General features: G+C 38.8%; 1 protein-coding gene across 1 annotated transcript; it reads left to right on the forward strand.

Moving 5' to 3' along the window:
- The first annotated feature begins 172 nt into the window (after positions 1-172).
- Positions 173-21,931, forward strand: LOC307162672 (uncharacterized protein). Its single transcript, XM_079878165.1, has 9 exons — positions 173-446; positions 8,654-8,790; positions 8,875-8,901; positions 14,799-15,078; positions 17,604-17,740; positions 17,825-17,851; positions 19,414-19,693; positions 19,876-20,012; positions 20,099-21,931. The coding sequence occupies exons 2-9, from the start codon at positions 8,688-8,690 to the stop codon at positions 20,101-20,103; spliced, it is 996 nt and encodes a 331-aa protein (XP_079734291.1). The 5' UTR covers positions 173-446; positions 8,654-8,687; the 3' UTR covers positions 20,104-21,931.
- Positions 21,932-24,141: the final 2,210 nt, after the last annotated feature.

The raw sequence follows: 24,141 nt of genomic DNA on the forward strand, positions 1-24,141 counted from the left end.
TATAAGGGATAATGTACATCATCAAGACAGTTATCTCAAAATAACCCATGGCTACATGACACAAAATATTGTTTAAATATTTTATTAGCTCACTTGTAATAAATGCAAATCTTCCATGAAATAGAAAGAAAAGAAAAGCTATTGTTAATTATTTTATGTTGAACAGGGAATCTTGCTCTTGGAGCCACAGCTGTCCAGTCTTCCACATGGGATGCAGGAGTAGCTCAAAAGGCTGTCGATGGCAACAGGGATTCAAATTGGTTTCATGTGTCATGCACTCATACTAATGGGGACAAAGACCCCTGGTGGAGAGTTGACTTGGGGGAAGTCTATGATGTAACCAGGGTTAACATCCTTAATCGTGGAGATGCTGTTCCAGAGAGGATAAATGGAGCTCAGATCCGTATCGGCAACAGCCTGGAAAATAATGGCAACAATAATGAGCTGTAAGTATTGTCTCTCTCTTAATACTTACACAAATAGTTAGAAAATGATTAAATAAGATAACATTACTTTGAATAAATCCTTTTAATATAAAAACTTGCTTTTGACAGAAGTATATTTAATAGGGCTGCACGATTAATCGCAATTTCCATGTAATCGCACTTAAATCGAGTTGGCTTATCGCGATTTTAAAAACGGAAAGGCTGCGATTATTTATTTTTTTTTTTTTATGTGCAGCTTGTCAGTGACGTACGGCTCTGTAAACGCTGCTCCATCTGAAAGCTCTGTGAGTTTGAGTCACTTATAACGGGCATTTGAAAAAACAACATGAGTCAAACAGCTTTCCAAACATGAGAAGCATTTATGAACCTCTTGACCAACAAAAAAAACTATATTTAATAACACGCTTTTACTCGCTACATAAACTCACTTCATAACGACAGTTGAGCTCCTCCTTCTGTGAGATGATGAGCTTCTTACACAGAATAAGGCAGTCGTGTGTTTATTAGTCATGTTTAATCAATCAAAGTGTTTCAATCTTCTGTTTATTCAGATACAGTGATGATGACCGATAGGGAATGATGTGTGTTATCATACTTCTGCGGTACGGCATTTTTGTCGTGTGTGTGTGTGTGTGTGTGTGTGTGTGTGTGTGTGAGAGAGACACCCTCTGGTGTTCAGAGTGATATATGTTGTGTGTGTGTGTGTGTGTGTGTGAGACGTTTAATGAGACTTATAATAAGAACAAAACACAATTTACAAATAAGAGTACATATAACCATACATGTCAGGGGCAGAGAAGAAAGAATAAATAAAAAAAGAAATATAGTATTTAGTATTTATAGAAATATAGTAAATATTTGTATATAGTTTCTAAATATATTTTAGCATCAATTTTAAAATGTTCAAAATTTGGTATCTTTCCATTCCATTTGACCTTATGAATATAGTAACGGGAAATTATAACAATTAAATCAAATATAAACAAAAGATTTTTATCACCTTCAAATGAAAAACATTTTAACATAACATCAATTTCTTCAAAGATAACAAGAGTCACAACTTTTCTTTGCAAATAATTATTAAGTTCTTTCCAGAACATTTGCGTCTTGGGACACTCCCAAAATAAATGCTTAATAGTCTCAGGGGAAATTTTACAAAAAGCACAAATATCTTCTATGTTCACTTTAAAACGCTGCACCACAAGTGACTTAACTGGGTAAATTCGATGGAAAATGTTTTATGAAACCTCTTTTACTTTGTTTGTAATGCAATACTTATGAGGTGTCATCCAAACTTTACTCCAATCAATATGTTTCTTAAATAAATAATTCCAGTGAGTAGTAACAGCAAGTATACATTTAGATTGAAGAAGGGACCGCAAAAAATATTATTACATCCAGAACTTATGAAATCCTTACCCTGCAACTTAATACATGAAGTAAATTATTCTACTGTTATTTGTATAGAATAATTATTATGACCTTCTAATAATCTCAAAATTTCCTTGGGAATTGCATGTACAACCAAAAGATATTGGACAGGATCAACTGAAAAGTTATAAACATGAACAAACTCATTATAATTGTATAAAACACCATCATTTTTGATCAACTGTTTAACCCAAATGATTCCCTTTTTAAAACAATTTTCAAAAAAAAAAATTGATTTGTATCTAACCCTTATACATCTGTTATTCCAGATGGTACATTTATGGGGGGAAAAATTATGACTATACATAAGAGTCCATGAAAGTAATGCTTGTTTATGGAAACTTGCAAGTTTAACGGGTATTTTGTTAACATCATCATAATCACATTTTAGTATAAATTCTATACCACCTACTTTTTGAAAGATATAATTAGGTACTGTATACCATATACTTTGCTTATTTTTTAAAATAATTTTGAAGCCATTTTATTTTAAATATCATATTAGAGGTCTTAAAATCCAAAGCATTCAATCCTCCTTCAACTTTTGATCTACAAATATTTTCTTTTTTAATATAATGTGATTTGTTCTTCCAAATAAATTTAAAGAGTTTAGTGTCTATTATTTTAATTAATGAGGGGGGTACCTCTAACACTTGAGCATTATAAACCAACCTGGACAAATCTTCAGCTTTAACTAATAACACACGACCAGTTAAAGAGATATCTCTCATCAGCCAAGAATTCAGTTTCTTTTCAAATGATTGAATGATAGGAGTAAAGTTTAACTCATTTCTGACTTCCTTATTTTTTGATATCTTAATACCTAAATATTTGACAACTTCTTTCACGGGAATATTGCATATTGTGGTAAAATCACATGAACCTAGAGCCATCAGCTCACATTTATTAATATTTAGGGAAAGACCAGATACAGATGAAAATGACTGCAAACACTTTATTGCTTTTCCAACTTCAGTATAATCTCTTAAGAAAAGAGTAGTGTCATCAGCTAATTGTGTGCATTTAATTTCTGTGTCTTCTATTTTGATACCACGAAAACTGTCTTTCTTAATATGAATGGCCACAATTTGTGTAACCAACAAAAAAAGCAATGGACTAATAGGGCAGCCCTGTCGAATACTCCTTTTAATTTCGAATCTATGAGAAGTTCCATATGCCAATTTTACAGAGTTATTAATTTTATTATATAGGGTTCTAATTACTTTTTGAAATTTGTCCCCAAAACCAAAAAATTTAAGAGCTTTAAAAATAAAGTCATGTTCAATTGTATCGAAGGCCTTGTAAAAATCGACAAACAGAATAAAACTATTTTCATTAATAATTTCATTATTATCTATAAGATCTAATACAAGTCTAATATTATTACAAATATGTCTACCTTTTATAAAACCTGACTGCCCCTCATCAATAATAAATTCTAATCCTAACTTTAACCTTTCTGCGAATATGAAAGCAATAATTTATTAATCATTATTAATTAGTGTAATAGGTCACCAGTTATCTAGTGACAATAGGTCTTTATCAGGCTTTGGAATTAAAGATATTAGACCTTGTGTCATGGAGGGTGGCAAAGCCTCCTGATCAATAGATTCTTTAAAGACCATTAACAAAAATTCAACAAGATCGTCTTGAAATGTTTAAAAAAATTCAGCAGTTAAGCCATCATTACCGGGGGACTTGTTTAATTTAAGTTTTTTTATAGCTGTTCTTATCTCTAAAATGGATACTTCCTTATCACAAAGAGCTTTAAAATCTTCATCAATACAAGCTATATTTTGTTTAAGGGGCTTTAAAAAATCATCTATTTTGTCTACAGAATATGCATTGCTGGAATATAATTTACCATAAAAATCGGATATGTATTTTGAAATAATAATAGGGTCCTGTGTTTCATGGCCATTAATATTACGCTTTCTGTATACTCTCCATTCCTTTTCTCCAAATTATAAAAGTATCTGGAATTAGTTTCCCCTTCCTCCAACCAACGTCTTCGTGATCTAACAAATGATCCTTTTGCCTTGATTATATATAATTTATCTAACTCAGCCTGCAAATTCATTAACAAATTAGAATTCCCATCACTGTCATTATTAGTAATGTTACAAATAGCTCTAATAATTTCCTCTTCCTTTAATCGATTAGACTTTGCAACTTCTTTGCCTTTATCAATTGCACAAATTCTAATCTGAAACTTCATGAGCTCCCAATTTTTACAGTATAAATTTGTTTGCTTAGCTTTATTCCAATATGTTTGTATTATTTTCTTAATTTCATGTCAAAAACTTAGCCTGGGTTTCCCCATACTGCCTTGCTTGCAGTGCAATTTTATTCACGCTGCTAGGCAGTCTGGACACCATGGACCAAATTTTCCCCTGAAAAAGGGAACCAATCACAGAACGGGGAGGGAGCAGCAAGACAATGAAGACAACGAAGCAGTTTGTTTATATATATGGATCCAACATGGCATCAGACTCGACGTTACCTTCTACCCTCATGTTTATCTTGCACAAACGGTAATATTCGCTAAACGCCATCGTGTACAAATAAATCTTTGACCCATCGTCTTTTTCCTCGTCGAATTTCTGTCACTCTAAATACGTCATCTGGTATAATTGAAGCGATTGACAATGAGCTACGTACAGGCGCATTTGATAGACATTCGTAGCGCCCAATAAATGGCTCTGGGCATTCGTAAACCACGCCTCAAATACGAGAAAATGAACACGTGGTTCCCAGACCAAGTCTCAAATGAGACTTGGTCTGACGTTAGCCAGGCTAGTCAAAAACTATCAATTTCTAATAATCTATTATTAAACTTCCAATAAGTCTTAGAGCTTTTATATGATGTTTCGTTATTCATTTTAATGAGAAGATAAATAATTTTGTGATCAGACAATATTGATGGTTCAATAGATACCCTGTTTGTATTTTGTTCTAATGAACTAGAAATTAACCAAAAATCGATTCTTGACTGTTTAGATTTATCCCTATTACTCCATGTGTATTCTTACAAATGTGGGTATTTATATCTCCATATATCAATTACCCCTACATTTTCACAAAATATTGATAGCTCTGAATCACTTGTAGGTGGTTTAATTGGAATAGGAATTCTATCCATCTTAACATTTGGGACAGTATTGAAGTCCCCACCTAGAAGAATTTCAGTATCATGAAATCTTTTCCTTATTTTGTTAATCTCATTTTCAATATCAGAGAACAAATCAACATTATATTTTTTAATATTTGAGGCACATACAGTACCTAATAAAAACATTTTACCATCAATGGATACCGTTAGGATTATCCATCTACCTCCATTGTGGACTTTGCTATTAACAATTTTACCTTTAAATGAACCTTTTAAAATTGCAACTCCTGCTGAGCGATTACTTCCAAAAGAATGCCAAATTTCGCTGCCCCACTGAGACTTCCAAAAATTCACATCTGAAGAACAAGCATGAGTTTCTTGTAAAAAATAAAAATCTACACTAAATCTCTTGCAATACAAAAAAACAGCCTTTCGTTTAGTTAAATCTCGAATACCCCTCACATTAAAAGAACAAAAAGATAACGACATGAACTTTTAATGAACACAATTACAGAAGAAAGAAAGAAAAACTCTTAAGAGCTAAGGTATATGTAACTCAAAGGGTGCAAATTCCTTATTCGTTTATAATTTAACCTGGGAAATTATTTTGTATTTTACTTTAATTTCTTTTTTTTTTTTCTTCTTCCTCACTCCCCCTCGACCATTCTCATTCACTTCACAAATCCTCAATTGAATTATTAGGTTAGAGACCATCAGAACCAAACCTTTATTTGGGGAAAATTTCAACGCCATCATCAAAGGCTCTACTCCCCACAAAATATGCTTTGCGACCTTTCTCTCTGGCATCTTTTACCATGGGCCACAGGAGCTTTCGTCTCTCCACGTCCAACGCCGTCAAGTCTGCTGTAAACCGTAACCGCCGTGCTTGAAGGAATTCACAGTTCTTCGCTCTTTTCCAGAGTAGATCCCGAGTAGACCTGTTCGTGAACTGAATTATCGACGCTCTTGTACTTCTTCCTTGTTCTTTCCGACCCAGTCTATGAACAATGTCCACATCAACCTGGCATCTCTCCTTTAACTCTGGAGCAACTGAGCCGCAAATTCCAATCACCTGATGCTTGAGATTTTCACCCGCTTTCTCGGGAACACCGTGGAGCCTCAAATTCCATCTTCTCCGATATCTTTCTGCTTCATTAACTTTTCGTTCAAGCTCAGCAACTTTCTGCTCGTGCGATTTAGTGAATTCTTTCACCACTTTCATTTCGTCTTTCAAGTCTTTAACTTCATTCAGCGCCAAAGTCAATTGACTTTTTCAAAGTTCTGATGCTGAGCGTATTTTCCCGAATCAGATTCTCCAGGTGCCCCGAACTCTCATTAATTTTCTTGGATAAGAGAGTTACAATATTCTCTTGCATCTCAAGAAGCGACGGTTTGTCTTTCTTTTTTTTGGAGCGAGGTTTTTCTGGCATGTCAAACTCATTTGGCATATGCTGAATATCTTTCTCGACGGAGTACAAGTGATCTGCCATCTCAATGTCACTGCTTATCCCTTCTTCTTGACTTTTCTTTGTCTCCACCGATATCGATGCATTAGAAGCAGTCTTCTCTTTTCGTTTAATGGCACCACCAGAGCTGTTGACAGTACTCGGCTTCATTTCGTGAGGGGATATCGATATCCAACAACTGAGGGGGAACGATTCCAAAATCTATCGTCTATAACAGGGGTGGGCAAACTTTTTGGCTCAAGGGCCACACTGGGTTTTAAAAATTTGACAGAGGGCCGGCCCAGTAGCAGATTATGAAGCACGATCTCATGAAAGTGCGTATCTATACCACAAATTTTATTTCTCGTGCCAAATATGGCAAAAATGGTTTTTTTTTCTTTTTTTTGCGTGCATGCTACACACTGTAAACCCCTTGGTTAGGATTAGGGGTGTGGAGTGCGTGCCTATTACACGCCATAAAGTGCATATCATATGCACACGAAAACATATTATGCACTACAAATACAATTCGTGGTATTCGCACTTTCATAAGATCGGCTGAGCAAACAGACAACGACAACAGATACATTTTTTTATGCTAGATATCCCCCATTTAGCATGTTTTGATGTTAATTTTTAAAGATGTTAGATAATTATAGCCTATACTTTTTAAATATTGTTTATCCTTATTATTATTTAATGGCCTAACAGTAAATTAGAAACAAAACATCTGCAAGTGTACACTTAGAAGAGTAAAAATTACAGGTTACGTTAATTCAACTTTATTAAAACTGAATGGCAATTTGCACTTCCAAAAGTCATACATTTGTGGAAATAAACGAATATACAAATTTATTTTAAGAATAATAAAATAAAACATAAAAGGCAAAGGGAGATCAGAACATTTAATGGAAAAAAAAAACGGGTTCTGTACATGGCAGACAGGGGAGCGTAGTCGAAAGCCGGACGATAAAGGTCGGTAAACGGAATCGGGCAGGATACATCCACAAATCCAAGGAGCAAAGAAACTAAATAGCAGACAAATCAAAGGAAAAACTAAGGTGTGCAAGCGGTTACCAAACATTTTTTTTCTCATTGAGTTTCCAAAAAAGGAAAAAACATTAACGTGCAACAAGTCTACGCGCTTAAGTTGCTGTCTGTTTGGTTTCCATGGTGACGCGTCATTGCTTGTTACGTGACACACCGCAGCCACAACAGCGCTGAATGAATGATGATCTGCTTTTATGTCATTTTTCCTTTTTTACATTTGTTAGCTATGGCATGCAATATCTGATATTCCGATTGTCAAATATATGCAACGCATATATATATATAACGCAAAGTATTGCAAGAAAAAAGGCTAAATTAATGCGATCTTAAGACAATTTTTTTAAATACTCGGCGGGCCGGATTAAACAGCCTAACGGGCCGCATGTGGCCCGCGGGCCGTAGTTTGCCCACCCCTGGTCTATAATAATCCAAAGTAAAATACATGCAGCATAGCTATAAAATTGTGTTAATGTATTTCTCCCTTCACGACTATTTGGGAAAAAAACACCCCAAGGCTTTCGCAGCTAAAAAATAACATCCACCATGGCCGCCATCTTGCCGCGCCCCCCCTCTGGTGTTCAGAGTGATATATGCTGTGTGTATGAGACGCCCTCTGGTGTTCAGAGTGATATATGCTGTGTGTGTGAGACGCCCTCTGGTGTTCAGAGTGATATATGCTGTGTGTGTGAGACGCCCTCTGGTGTTCAGAGTGATATATGTCGTGTGTGTGAGACGCCCTCTGGTGTTCAGAGTGATATATGTTGTGTGTGTGTGAGACGCCCTCAGGTGTTCAGAGTGATATATGTCGTGTGTGTGAGACACCCTGTGGTGTTCAGAGTGATATATGCTGCGTGTGTGTGAGACGCCCTCTGGTGTTCAGAGTGATATATGCTGTGTGTGTGAGACGCCGTCTGGTGTTCAGAGTGATATATGTCATGTGTGTGTGAGAGACGCCCTCTGGTGTTCAGAGTGATATATGCTGTGTGTGTGAGACGCCCTCTGGTGTTTACTACTGATCAGCTGCTGCACTGACAAACTGGGCATAAAATAATCGCAGCTTTTGCCAAATAGTGTGCGGCTTCAGTGCGATTAATTGTGCAGCCCTAATATTTAACATGTTTCATGCAGTTTTGATTCGCCCATCTCTATTTCTCTGTGTGTCTTCACAGGGCTGCAACTGTTGTGTCCATCCCAGCTGGAGTCATGAAAACATTTGATTTTAAGTCTATTAAGGGGCGATATGTCAACATTGTTATACCTGGGCGCAATGAATATCTCACTCTGTGTGAAGTCGAGGTGTTTGGAGGTAAAAGACAGAAAGAAGACTCTGTGATATAATTTGTTTATGTTCTTATTAATGTGTGTATAACTGTTATTATTTCCTTAACAGAAAAGTACACACCAACATGTGTTTCAAGTGAGTGTTCTTCATTACTTTGAATGTTGTCAGTAACATATAATATAACATAATATTCTTACTTAATGTATTCTTACATATAATATTCTTACTGAACATTTGATAACCAATAAGGGATAATGTACATCATCAAAGTTTTTATCGCAAAGTAAACCCTGAAAGGGTGATCAGGACCCCGTCTATTACATGACTACTAACCACAAATAAATAATTTTGGACACAAAATATTAATTTGAATTGAAATATTATATTAGCACATTTTATAATAAATGCAAAGCTTCCATGAAGAAAAATATTCCTTGCAAACCAAACAAACAAGTTCAAACAAGGCAAGGCAAGGCAAGGCAAGTTTATTTGTATAGCACATTTCATACACTATGGCAATTCAAAGTGCTTTACATAGAAAGGAATACAAAATAATAACAAAATGAGAGCAAGAAAAATTAAAACAGTTATTAAAAAGGCTATGGCAATTTGAAGTGCTTTGCATAGAAAATAAAAACAAAATAAAAGCACAGGAAATTAAAACAGTTACAAAAGGAAATTAATTAGAAATAAAATACAGTGTAATCGGTCGGACGCACAGAGGCACAGTGCTCATTCAGTAAATGCATAGCTGAACAGATGTGTTTTGAGTCTGGATTTGAAAGTGATTACTGTAGGAGCGCATCTGATCTCCTCTGGAAGCTGGTTCCAGCATAATAGCTAAAAGCGGACTCGCCATGCTTAGAGTGAACCCTTGGTGTTTCTAGCTGATATGATCCTAATGATCTGAGTGATCTGTTGGGTTTATATTCAGTGAGCATATCTGCAATGTATTTAGGTCCTAGGCCATTGAATGATTTATATACCAGTAATAATACTTTAAAATCAATCCTAAATGTAACTGGGAGCCAGTGTAAAGACCTGAGGACTGGTGTGATATGTTCATATTTTCTGGTTCTGCTCTGCGTTCTGTATGAGCTGCAACTGTCTTGTGGTGTTTTTGGGAAGGCCAGTGAGGAGTCCGTTACAATAATCCACCCTGCTGGTGATGAAAGCATGCACAAGTTTCTCTAAGTCTTGACTGGAAACAAAGCATCTAATTCTTGCAATATTTTTCAGATGATAGTATGCTGATTTAGTTATTGCTTTGACATGACTACTGAAACTAATTACACAGAGATTCCTGACTGAATTTTTAGTTGTTTGACCCCTAGAGTGAAGGTATGCGTTCACCTTGAGAACTTCATCTTTGTTTCCAAACGCAATGACTTCAGTTTTGTCTTTGTTTAACTGAAGAAATTTTTGGCACATCCAACTGTTGATTTCATTAATGCATTGGCACAGGGAGTCAATGGGGCTGTAATCGTTAGGCGATAGGGCTAAGTAGAGCTGTGTGTCGTCTGCATAGCTGTGGTAAGAGATTTGGTTCTTTCTCATTATTTGGCTCATTGGGAGCATGCACAGGTTGAACAGGAGTGGCGCAAGAATTGAGCCTTGAGGGACTCCGCATGTCATGGATGTCCACTCAGACTTATGTTCTCCTATACTCACATAATAACCTCTCCCTCCTAAGTATGATCTAAACAATTTTAGGACTATCCCAGAAAGCCCCACCCAGTTTTCCAGCCTGTCAAGAAGTATGTTATGATCGACTGTGTCAAATGCAGCACTGAGGTCGAGTAGTACCAGCACTGATAATTTGCCTCTATCAGTAGGCTATTTATGCGAATATCGTTAATTATCTTTATGAGCGCTGTATCTGTGCTGTGATGTGATCAGAAACCAGACTAGTATCCATTCAAGCTTAAGAATTTTTTCAGCTGATTGAAGACAACTTTTTCAATGATCTTGCCTATGAAAGGAAGATTTGAGATCGGCCTATAGTTGCTTAATATGGTCTTATCCAGATTGCTCTTTTTCAGGAGGGGCTTGACAACTGCAGTTTTCAGGGAGTTTGGAAAACTCCCAGAGAGAAGTGAGGCATTTACCACTTCTAGAAGATCTGCTTCTAAACTGTTTAACACACTTTTGAAAAAAAGATGTGGGAAGTGTGTCAAGAGCGCAGGTTGATGTTTTAAGGTGCTGTACAGTTTCTTCCAAAATTTTGCCATCAATTTCTTCGAAATTAGACATAGTGACTACTTCCTCAGGTTCTGGTCTGATCTGTCTGACCCCAGGGAAACTCAAGGATGTGCTGATCACCTTTCTCACATTATTGATTTTCTCAGAGAAGAAAGAAGCAAACTCACTGCACTTGTTGTCTGAGAGCATTTCACTGGGAATTTGGCTTGGAGGGTTTGTCAGTCTCTCTACAGTAGCAAAAAGAGTGTGTGTGTTGTTTAAATTGCTGTTTATAATATTTGAGAAGAAAGTCTGTCTAGCGTTGCCTAGTTCTATATTGAAAGCATGGATGCTGTCTTTGTAGATGTTATAATGGACTACCAGTTTTGTCTTCCGCCACATGTGCTCTAATTTTCTGCATTGTCTTTTCATATTTTGCACTGTTGTTGAGTTTCTCCAAGGTGCTTTTTGTCTGCCACTCTTCTTCCTGACTTTAACAGGAGCAATATCATCAATTACACTTTTATCTTTGAGTTAAAAGAATCAGGGAGAAGATCAACAGAGTCAACTGGTGTTAAGGATATAGCCATCATAAATAGTACACTGGTGTTCTCATTTAAGCATCTCTTCTTGACAGACACAGATCTAGCTTCAGTGGCAGGAGAGATCAATATATCAAAGAAAATACAGAAATGATCAGACAGTGCTATATCCTTAATAACAATCGATGAAATGTTTAGACCCTTACTGATAAGTAAATCTAGAGTGTGTCCACGATTGTGTGTGGGTCCATGTACATGCTGGGTCAGATCAAAAGTTTTTAAAACAGTTTTGATTTCTTTTGTCATATTGGTTTCTGCATTATCTATGTGGATGTTAAAATCTCCAGCAATGGCAAAACAGTCAAACTCTGAGGTAATTGTTGATAACAGTTCTGTAAAGTCCTCAGCAAAGGCTGGAGAGTATTTTGGAGGCCTGTAAATAATAAGTAAAATGCGTGGAGCACCTTTAAACACAATACCCAGATATTCGAAAGACGGATAATTCCCAAATGATATTTGCTTACATTGATAGATATCTTTAAAAAGAGCAGCTAGACCCCCACCTTTCATAAAAGTAAAGTTAGGAGGGGCTGCTTCATTGAGGACTGTTGCACTGCAGCTGTCTTCTAGCCAGGTTTCATTTAGAAACATAAAATCCAGGTTGTTTGTGGTTAATTTGTTGACTAGAAGTGATTTATTTTTAAGTGAGCAGATGTTTAAAAGTGCTAACTTAACAGTCTTACGTTTTGTCCCCACAGCAATATTAGTTTGACGTGTAATAGGCACCAGATTAGTTGGGTTTGCTGTATGGCTATTGAAGGCCTTAGACTTTCTAGCATGTAATATAACAGAAATAGAGAAAGATACAGGAACACTGGGTTCCCGCTTGTTCTGTAAACATTTGAGAAAGTTACTGTTATCAAAGCAGGGACCCGACATGCATCACTGGGAGCTGGTATCAGTTGTTTTTGGTTCACCTCGAGCAGATGGAGGAGGGTGTGGGCCCTGGCTTTGTGGCAGAGGGCGAAGAGCTCTCACAGGAGGGATAGGGCGAGCTGGGCCCGCAGGCTTTGGTGGTTGCGGTGCCTGCTGTTTTCTGGTTGATATCTGGGGGCTCCCAGCAAAAGAGTGGGATAGTTTGGTTCCAGCATACACCAGTTCTTCCATTTTCTCTGAGAAGCACAGAAGTGGAGATGCTGGAGAGAGGGATAACGTGTCTAGTGAGAGGGGCTGAGGCTGTAATATGTTGTCCTGGCTTCCCTGGCTGTTTTCCAGAAAGTCGTCCTTGGGTGCTGAATCTTGAATCTTCTGATATGTCTGTCTGTGATGAGCTCTGTGGGCAGGGCTCAGCTGAGATTGTATCCGTGAGCAGAGATTGTTGTGGCTCAGTGGTGGTATCATTGTCCTTGTGTGATATATGTCAACCGCATGTCCATTCAGGTGCTGAAGTGAAGTCCCGTGGTCATTCATACTGTGTCCAGGTGTGTGTGTGCCGTTTAGGTTGAGTGGATTGGCACACACTACTGAAGGGTGATGGAGGGAGAAGTTAATGTTTAGCACTCTTGAACCAAGTTTGTTTGGGTGATGGCCATCCTGTTGAAACAGTTGCCTCTGACTCCAGAAAAGATTGAAGTGGTCAATGAAGTTCACTCCTTTTATATTGCAGGTTTTTTGCAGCCACGTATTAAGCCCAAGCAACCGTGAAAACCTGTTTGTTCCTCTTGCTGGGAGAGGTCCACTGATGAATGTTTGAACTTTCAGTCTTTTAAGTGTTTCAAAAAGTTCATTGAAATCCTTCTTAAGAAGTTCTGACTGCTCTTTATGAATATCATTCTTCCCCACATGTATGATGAGTTGATTTGCAGTCTTATGTTTCATCAGAATGTTCTGAAGTTCCCTGTTTACATCAGAAGTTGTTGCTTGTGGAAGGCAGCACGTAGTTGTATCCCTGCTGCTAATGTTTCTGATTATGGAGTCTCCCACTATCAGAGTCCTGGGCTCGGCTGCGCTCTGAGCTGAGTGCCGCTGTCTGCTCGACCTTGAGCACCAGTTAGCATCAGTGTTAGATACTGGCTGATTCAGTCTGTGTTAGATCACATTCATCACATTTGGGGATTCCTCATTTACATTCATTAGTACTTCAAATCTGTTCTCAAGATGTATAGGTGGTGGTAGGAGACCAGTGTTTGCAATCCTTGTCAGAGCTGTATCTGGGGTAGAGGATGCTACTGTGGCAATATGTAATGCTCGTGACAATCTAAAGTCTCGAGTGCCTTTGGGTCTCGCTCCCTGTTTGTGCCATCGATTTGTAAGTCGATCAGCTTGCTTCTCTACACTCAGTATGGCGTGTCGAGGAGCACTAGATTCATGGGACTCTGGGTATGCTGAGGGTGTCCATGACGAAGCTCTGTTGTGTGCTCCGTCTGGTTTGGTGGTCCTGTAAGTAACTTTGTTTCAAGAACTGCAATCCTTTGTAAAAGTCTGTGGCAGTTAGTGCAGCAAGTAGATTCTTGAACCAGAAGAGGCATTTTCTCTCTTATCCTTTTGAATGTAGGCAGTTGTGTTTCCCTTCCCTGGAATGTAAGCTTTCAGCGGGAGGCTGATCGGATAGAAAGAATTCAGCTTTTTGTAGTATTCCAAGCTTTGTCGTTTGAGCACTGTGCCGAAGTTAAAATTAGGTGATAAAAGGAGATAAAATATAAAAGGAGATAAAATATAAAAATATAAAAGCGATAGAGCAAAGCGCGGAGCAGTAAGAAGGAGCGTCCGAACAGTAGCAGAGCAGGAAGTCCTCAACAAGACAAACAATTAAGGGATAATGTACACTCATGTACACCAAATAAATAATTACATGGACATATTGATTTGTGATGAAACCATTTTAAATTCCTACCTGTTTATTATCTTAGAATCCATTACAGTGTAAAAAAAAAAAAAATTCTGGCAACAAGATGAACACTTCAGTCTTAATACTAAAAATACTTCTTAACATTTAAACACAATAAGCAACTACAACCAGAGACTCAACTGGCACCAGTTGTGTTTGTATGAAACGAGAGAGAGCGGGTCCACAGTGTGATATAACGGATGAGCTGTGTGTTATCCAGCGTTACTGTTGATGACGGCCATTATCTGGGAATATTAGACCTCAGAATGTGGCGACTGACCAATCAGAATCAAGTATTCCAGAGAGCCGTGTAATAATCATTTGGATTACATAGTTTAGCTTTATTTTGCTGATCTTATTGGTATTATACTTTAGCACATTAAAGTAAAAAAAAAAGTTGTTAATTATTTTATGTTGAACAGGGAATCTTGCTCTTGGAGCCGCAGTTGTTCAGTCTTCCACAATCTATGGAGGAGAAGCTAAAAGGGCTGTCGATGGCAACATGGATTCAAATTGGTATCATGCTGCATGCACTCATACTGCAGGGGACAGGGACCCCTGGTGGAGAGTTGACTTGGGGGAAGTCTATGAGGTAACCAGGGTTAACATCCTTAATCGTGGAGATGCTGTTCCAGAGAGGATAAATGGAGCTCAGATCCGTATCGGCAACAGCCTGGGAAATAATGGCAACAATAATGAGCTGTAAGTATTGTCTCTCTCTTAATACTTACACAAATAGTTAGAAAATTATTAAATAAGATAATATTACTTTGAATAAATCCTTTTAATATAAAAACTTGCTTTTGACAGAAGTATATTTAAAAGGGCTGGACGATTATTGCAATTTCCATGTAATTGCACTTAAATCGATTTAAAAAAAAACGGAAAGGCTGCTATTATTATTATTATTTTTTTTAATGTGCAGCTTGTCAGTGATGTACGGCTCTGTAAACGCTGCTCCATCTGAAAGCTCTGCGAGTTTGAGTCACTTATAACGGGCATTTGAAAAAACAACATGAGTCAAACAGCTTTCCAAACATGAGAAGCATTTATGAACCTCTTGACCAACAAAAAAAACTATATTTAATAACACGCTTTTACTCGCTTCATAAACTCACTTCATAACGACAGTTGAGCTCCTTCTGTGAGATGATGAGCTTCTTACACAGAAAAAGGCAGTCGTGTGTTTATTAGTCATGTTTAATCAATCAAAGCGTTTCAATCTTCTGTTTATTCAGATACAGTGATGATGTCCGATAGGGAATGATGTGTGTTATCATACTTCTGCGGTAGGGCATATTTGTCGTGTGTGTGTGAGACACCCTCAGGTTTTCAGAGTGATATATGTCATGTGTGTGTGTGTGTGTGTGTGCGAGACGCCCTCTGGTGTTCAGAGTGATATATGTTGTGTGTGTGTGTGTGTGTGTGTGTGTGTGTGTGTGTGTGTGTGTGTGCGAGACGCCCTCTGGTGTTCAGAGTGATACATGTTGTGTGTGTGTGTGTCTGTGTGTGTGTGTGTGAGACACCCTCTGGTGTTCAGAGTGATATATGTTGTGTGTGTGAGACGCCCTCTGGTGTTCAGAGTGATATATGTTGTGTGTGTGAGACACCCTCTGGTGTTCAGAGTGATATATGTTGTGTGTGTGAGACACCCTCTGGTGTTCAGAGTGATATATGCCGTGTGTGTGAGACGCCCTCTGGTGTTCAGAGTGATATATGTTGTGTGTGTGAGAGACGCCCTCAGGTGTTCAGAGTGATATATGTCGTGTGTGTGTGTGAGACGCCCTCAGGTGTTCAGAGTGATATATGTTGTGTGTATGAGACACCCTCTGGTGTTCAGAGTGATATATGTTGTGTGTGTGTGAGACGCCCTCAGGTGTTCAGAGTGATATATGTCGTGGGTGTGTGTGAGACGCCCTCAGGTGTTCAGAGTGATATATGTTGTGTGTGTGTGAGACGCCCTCTGGTGTTCAGAGTGATATATGTTGTGTGTGTGTGTGACGCCCTCAGGTGTTCAGAGTGATATATGTTGTGTGTGTGTGAGACGCCCTCAGGTGTTCAGAGTGATATATGTTGTGTGTGTGTGAGACACCCTCTGGTGTTCAGAGTGATATATGTTGTGTGTGTGTGAGACGCCCTCAGGTGTTGAGAGTGATATATGTTGTGTGTGTGTGAGACGCCCTCAGGTGTTGAGAGTGATATATGTTGTGTGTGTGTGAGACGCCCTCAGGTGTTCAGAGTGATATATGTTGTGTGTGTGTGAGACGCCCTCAGGTGTTGAGAGTGATATATGTTGTGTGTGTGTGAGACGCCCTCTGGTGTTCAGATGCATATATGTTGTGTGTGTGTGAGACGCCCTCAGGTGTTGAGAGTGATATATGTTGTGTGTGTGTGAGACGCCCTCAGGTGTTGAGAGTGATATATGTTGTGTGTGTGTGAGACGCCCTCAGGTGTTCAGAGTGATATATGTTGTGTGTGTGTGAGACGCCCTCAGGTGTTCAGAGTGATATATGTTGTGTGTGTGTGAGACGCCCTCAGGTGTTCAGAGTGATATATGTCGTGTGTGTGTGAGACGCCCTCTGGTGTTCAGAGTGATATATGTTGTGTGTGTGAGACGCCCTCTGGTGTTCAGAGTGATATATGTTGTGTGTGTGAGACGCCCTCTGGTGTTCAGAGTGATATATGTTGTGTGTGTGAGACGCTCTCTGGTGTTCAGAGTGATATATGTTGTGTGTGTGAGACGCCCTCTGGTGTTCAGAGTGATATATGTTGTGTGTGTGAGACGCTCTCTGGTGTTCAGAGTGATATATGTTGTGTGTGTGTGAGACGCCCTCAGGTGTTGAGAGTGATATATGTTGTGTGTGTGTGAGACGCCCTCAGGTGTTCAGAGTGATATATGTTGTGTGTGTGTGTGAGACGCCCTCAGGTGTTCAGAGTGATATATGTTGTGTGTGTGTGAGACGCCCTCTGGTGTTCAGAGTGATATATGTTGTGTGTGTGTGAGACAGCCTGTGGTGTTCAGAGTGATATATGTCGTGTGTGTGTGAGAGACGCCTTCAGGTGTTTACTACTGATCAGCTGCTGCACTGACAAACTGGGCATAAAATAATCGCAGCCTTTGCCAAATCGTGTGCGGCTTCAGTGCGATTAATTGTGCAGCCCTAATATTTAACATGTTTCATGCAGTTTTGATTCGCCCGTCTCTATTTCTCTGTGTGTCTTCACAGGGCTGCGACTGTTGTGTCCATCCCAGCTGGAGTCATAAAAACATTTGATTTTAAGTCTATTAAGGGGCGATATGTCAACATTGTTATACCTCGGAGCTATGGATATCTCACTCTGTGTGAAGTCCAGGTGTTTGCAGGTAAAAGACAGAAAGAAGACTCTGTGATATAATTTGTTTATGTTCTTATTAATGTGTGTATAACTGTTATTATTTCATTAACAGAAAAGTACACACATTGCCGGAGTACAAGTGAGTGTTCTTCATTACTTTGAATGTTGTCAGTAACACATAATATAACATAATATTCTTACTTAATGTATTCTTACATATAATATTCTTACTGAACATTTGATAACCAATATGGGATAATGTACATCATCACAGTTTTTATCGCAAAGTAAACCCTGAAAGGGTGATCAGGACCCCGTCATATTACGCTAATACTAGCCTACAGCACTCTTAATACAAAAAATACCTCAATGCAATCTTAACATTTGAACACAATTAATAACTATAACAGGGACTCAACTGGCACTAGTTATGTTTGTATGAAACGAGAGAGAGCGGGTCCACAGTGTGATATAAGTAGGGTGACCGCCCGTCCCGCGTAGCGCGTGCGCGCACAGCGTTTGAAGCCCAATTCACGCGTCACGCAAATTGAGACCGTGTCACGCATAATCTATGCTTGCTCAAAAAAAAGTTGGTCGCTCTATATACTCGAGCCCCAAGCAGACAAACGAACATTACTTGACATTTCAGCACGCTATTGTGGCCACACAAACCCCTCAGTTGAACTGCTGACTAGGTTGTTGTCAACTTTTTCGTTGTTGTCATGACAGCGCACGCACGCGCATACCTGACACACTTGGAAGGAAGGAACTTTTAGATGCGCGCTTTCCAATTCGAAAAATTCGAGAAAGAAACTGAGTCTGAGAGGCAACGCCATCATCAATTAAAAAGAGAAGGTGTGAGTACAAGAAACAAGAATGGGGAAATGAATATTTGTGGCTGAAAGGTGTTGAGGGGGATACCGAGAGGGCTTTTTGTGACCTTTGCAAAACGTCCTTCTCAATCGGACATGGAGGGAGGGGAATACGAGGTCAATCGTTCAATTTTTTTTAAATACTTTTTTTTAACTGTTCCTGTGGTGTTGAGCAACTACAATTCCTGTTAATCCTATACATTTATATTATAATGTATTAATTTATTTAAAGTAAATAAATTGTAATGAAAAATAAATTAAATTAAATAGTAAATCTTAAGTGGAAGTACATCTGTCAATTCATTGAATGTTCAAAATATTATGAGTCTTTATTTAGAAAAAAAATACACATTGGTTGGCTTATTCATGAGCATACATCAAAAATTACACGTTTAGGAGAATAGGGCATTATTAATACTATGCAAGGTGGTATGTGCTAGAAATGGGTTAACCACTATCAGTGAGTCTGCCAGTGGGGCACCGCCGCGCCAGACAGTGTCCCACATTGTCCCTCAGAAACATACCCCTTGTCCCCCCTTGGGCTTATTAGCAGGTGGTCACCCTAGATATAAGAAACATTAAAGAAAGGCCGGCTCCAGAAACCCGGATGAGCTGTGTGTTATCCAGCATTGCTGTTGATGACATCATTATCTGGGAATATCAGACCTCGGAATGTGGCGACTGACCAATCAGATTCAAGTATTCCAGAAAGCCGTGTAATAATCATTTGGATTACATAGTTTAGCTTTATTTTGCAGATCTTATTGTTATTATACTTTAGCACATTAAAGTAAAGAAAAAAAGTTGTTTATTATTTTATGTTATACAGAGAATCTTGCTCTTGGAGCCACAGCTGTCCAGTCTTCCACATGGGATGCAGGAGTAGCTCAAAAGGCTGTCGATGGCAACAGGGATTCAAATTGGTTTCATGTGTCATGCACTCATACTAATGGGGACAGGGACCCCTGGTGGAGAGTTGACTTGGGGGAAGCCTACGGGGTAACCAGGGTTAGCATCACTAATCGTGGAGATGCTGTTCCAGAGAGGATCAATGGAGCTCAGATCCGTATCGGCAACAGCCTGGGAAATAATGGCAACAATAATGAGCTGTAAGTATTGTTTCTCTCTTAATACTTACACAAATAGTTAAAAAAAAATCTTAAATAAAATATCATTACTTTGAATAAATCCTTTTAATATAAAAACTTACCTTTGACTGAAGTATATTTAATATGCTTCATGCTGTTTTGATACACCCGTCTAATTTCTCTGTTACTCTGTGTCTTCACAGGGTTGCAACTGTTGAGTCCATCCCAGCTGGAGAGACAAAAACATTTGAGTTTAAGCCTATTAAGGGGCGATATGTCAACATTATTATACCTGGGCGCAATGAATATCTCACTCTGTGTGAAGTCGAGGTGTTTGCAGGTGAGCAATAAAAGTAGAGAGACATTTGTACTATTTATACTTTGTGTATTTTGCATTAATGGTTTTTCCCCTGATTTTATTGCCAGATTAAGTGGAATGAGAGGGTGTTACGCCACAGTCCACTGATCCTACAAGCAAAATACCAAACGTCTGTTTTCTGAGCAATACTAATATTGCACTTTTTTCATTTTCATTTCACCTATGCTGATCTTATCCTTAAAGGGGGGGTGAATTGCTGTTTCATGCATACTGAGTTTTTTACACTGTTAAAGAGTTGGATTCCCATGCTAAACATGGACAAAGTTTCAAAAGTTAAGTTGTACGTTTGAAGGAGTATTTTTGTTCCAAAAATTGTCCTTCCGGTTTGTCACAAGTTTCGGGAAGTTTTTTTCGAGTATGGCTCTCTCTCACGTAAGAGAGGGCGGAATTTCCTTATATGGGTCCAAAGGGCACTTCCCCCGGAAAGACGCACGCGCGCACGCACTCGTAGACCAGACAGAGACATTCACTGAGCAGAGTGAGAGAGCATAATGTCACCAAAGAAGAGTGTTTTTGTTTGCCAGGGGAAGTCAACCCTGCACAAATTACAAAAAAAACAGCATTAAGGGACCAGTGGATGGAGTTTATTTCTACAGAGCATCAACGGAGTTGTGAAAGTGTTTTTGTTTGTGCACTGCATTTTGAAGAGGCTTGTTTTACAAACAAGGCCCAGTTTGACGCCGGATTTGCAGATCGTTTATTTCTAAAGGATGATGCAGTCCCAACGAAAAAGGGTCACCACGATCGTGTGTTGGAACCGCAGGCGGTGAGTGAAACTGCTTAAAATATCTCTGTGTGGTTAACTTAGCTATCGGCGCATTAGCACAGCAAATAAACAACATGCGATGTATGGTGTGTGTGTGTATTTGCTACATTTGTTTAGCTGGCCACTCTAGGTTTCTGTTTGTTTATTGTTAAACCACTCCAAACAACAATACACAATGCGTGTGAAGAAATGTCAATGAAAAATAAATTATTTCATTTTAAATCGCAAAGCGCGCATCTTCATTGAAATGCGCTACTATTCCATGGTTTTTCTATGAAAATATTAATCTGATGTGCAAAACGGTTCTGCTTGTGTACTGATAAGTCACATACAGTAATCCATAAACCAATTCATGTCCTCATAAACCACGAGTTAACACACACAAATGGTGTAAAAGTAGCGCATGACATGGTGTTCTAAAAACAGCAGACGTTTTCCGCCTCAGTTGGCATCAAACTGCACTTCCCACATGTACACCTTTAAAGAAAAAAATAAATACGACGACATAAAGTGGAACTTAGTCTTTTTCCAAAACCACTAAGCAATATACAGTTTCAATACATACCACATAGAGACGTCCTGCTGTAGTCGTTGCTGCTGCTGCTCTTGTTCAATTTCAGCCTCGGGATCTGATTCAGGATCGTAAATGTATGGCTGAATCAGACAGTTAGTAGCCATGGTTTGTTTTGGAATATGGTTTAACTTTTTTCCTCGCGGTAATGTCACAGCTTCCAGACGCTCTCGACGCAAAAGCCTACACGCGCTCGTGATTCTTTAGCTCCGCCCACACGGCCCGCCCCCAGCCGCTCGTTTTTTTCCGGAAAGACTCGGTACAGCCAATCTCACAATTAAAAATATAATAAAACAAAAGACTTTTTGGAGATATGAAGGATGCAATATTACTCTATAGGTACTCAAGATTAACAGGAGATTGAGTGAAAATGAGCATTTCACCCCCCCTTTAAGATAAATAAGTTTCAGTGCACATTCAGTAAAGATTTGAAATGGTTTTAAATGCACCTGATTCTTAACCCCAGTTTTATCCAGGGGTTTGTGTATTTACTTATCTTTGTTTCTTTCTGCTTTCTACATCAATAAATTTCTACAGCATTGCATGTTGTATTGTATGTTTCTGGATAAAAAAATGCTCATTTGGATATTTACAATGAGGAGGAGGTATAGTGTCACACAGCTACCTATCTAGAGTTAAGGAGCTGGTAACAAAGTAAAGAATTACATTTTACAGAAAAAAGAGAAAGAAAAAGAAAACCCTGGAGAGAATGAGGATTTCCAACCTTCTGTCACAGAATCAACAACACAACCACCAATTCAACCAATATTACATTTTAATTTTCTGCTATAAAGAGGGGAAAAAGGAACAATAACAAAACCAGAAATATCAATATCAAAAATAATATTAATAAAAATAGGGGCAATTGCTTCAGTGGAGAGTTTTGCCAAAATAACAAAACAAAAAAACGAACCCAGAAATCTCTCTAAATTACCTGGAGAAAGATATCAGTTTGAGGCTGGTCTTCCAGCTTTCACTGTCAAACCTCTTCAACTGATCCAGAATGCTAAAACTAGAGTGGTCTTTATCGAGCCGAAGAGAGCCCATGTCACACACCAATTGCACTGGTTGCCATTTGCTGCTCGCATCACATTCAAGCCACTGATTTGCCTACAGAACAACCGGCTCTGCTCCACTTTACCTAAACTCATTACTCCAGACTTACGTGCCATCCAGAATGAACTGCAAATGAATGTCGTCTCGTGGTGCAAATCTCAAAGAGGCACACAATCCCTTTCACAGACTGTTACATTCCGGCTCAAGGAAGTAACAAAATAAAGGGATCAGAGTCAAAAAATGAATTAGACAAAATATTTATTTACGTCTAGGGGTTACATAATAAAGAAAATAGATGTTCAACAGAAAATAAGCAAACAATAAAGAGAAAAACAATATGAAGGTCCAGCTCCTGAACACAACTGCAGGATAGGGGTCAGCACTCCCTCCCACAAAGGACAGCCATCTTAAATACTGCTTTCCAAATTCAACACAGGTGTGGATCCTTATCTGGCAACCTATAGGAAAAAGAGAAAACAGAACAAACCCAAAACAAAACTGAGCCGTAACACCTCCCCCCTTAAAAAGGGAGAGATTCTCTTTAGAAACTCTACCTTATACAAGTTCCAACCCCAAAATATTCATACAAAAAGAACAACCTTACCGGAGTTAAGGTGAAGTTAATATCGATCATTAACCATTACAACTTCCCCAAACTCTACCCATCTCTTAGTTTCAAAACCAGCAATCTCCCGGCGCCTGGAAAAAGCAAAATTAAGGAGTTGAAGACCAATAAAAGGGAAGAGAAGAGAAGTATTAATAGTCAAGCAACTTTATTCTCCACCACATGGGGCACGGGACAAGGCGTCAGCTAAAATATTATCTACGCCTTTCACATGACGAATCTCCAAAGCATAAGGCTGTAAGAAAAGAGACCACCTAATAAGACGCTGATTCGGATTCTGCAGAGAGTGAAGAAACATAAGGGGGTTATGGTCTGTGTACACCACGGTTGGCATAGTCCCACAAGACAAATACACCTCAAAATGCTGCAGGGACCAAATCAATGCTAACGCCTCCTTCTCAATGGTAGAATAATTGGTCTGATACGAATTGAATTTTCGTGAGAAATAGCTGACAGGGCGATTTATACCACTCTCATCAGCCTGCAGCAGAACAACCTGACTAGCATCCACCTGAAGTTTGAATGGTTTATCAAGTCGAGGAGCCGTCAGGACAGGGGACGAGGTAAGCAATCGTTTAACATTCTCAAAGGCGCTTTCACATTTTGGAGTCCACACAAATTTAGCCTTTGCTTGCAACAAATCTGTAAGCGGGGCAACAACAGAAGAAAAGTTTGGACAAAAACTTCTGTAATACCCAGCCATTCCTAAAAATCTCATCAATTCACGTTTAGTCTGAGGGCTAGGAAATTTGTCAATAGCTATGACTTTAGCACGTACAGGCCGCACTTTGCCCATTCCGACAACCTTGCCCAGATAAGTCACAGTCGCCCTGGCAAACTCACACTTTGCCAGGTTGACTGTGAGTTTGGCATCAGACAAACGCTCAAACAGCGCACGAATTCGGATAAGGTGTTGATCCCATGTGTCACTATAGACAACAATGTCATCCAGGTATACGGCACAACCCTCTAAACCAGCTGGCACTCTGTTCATTAAACGCTGAAATGTAGCTGGGGCATTTCTGAGACCAAATCTCATTACGGAGTAAGAATATAATCCAAATGGTGTAAT

Source organism: Squalius cephalus (genome assembly GCF_949319135.1).
Source record: "Squalius cephalus genome assembly, chromosome: 8".
In the NCBI taxonomy this organism is placed as follows: Eukaryota; Metazoa; Chordata; class Actinopteri; order Cypriniformes; family Leuciscidae; genus Squalius; species Squalius cephalus.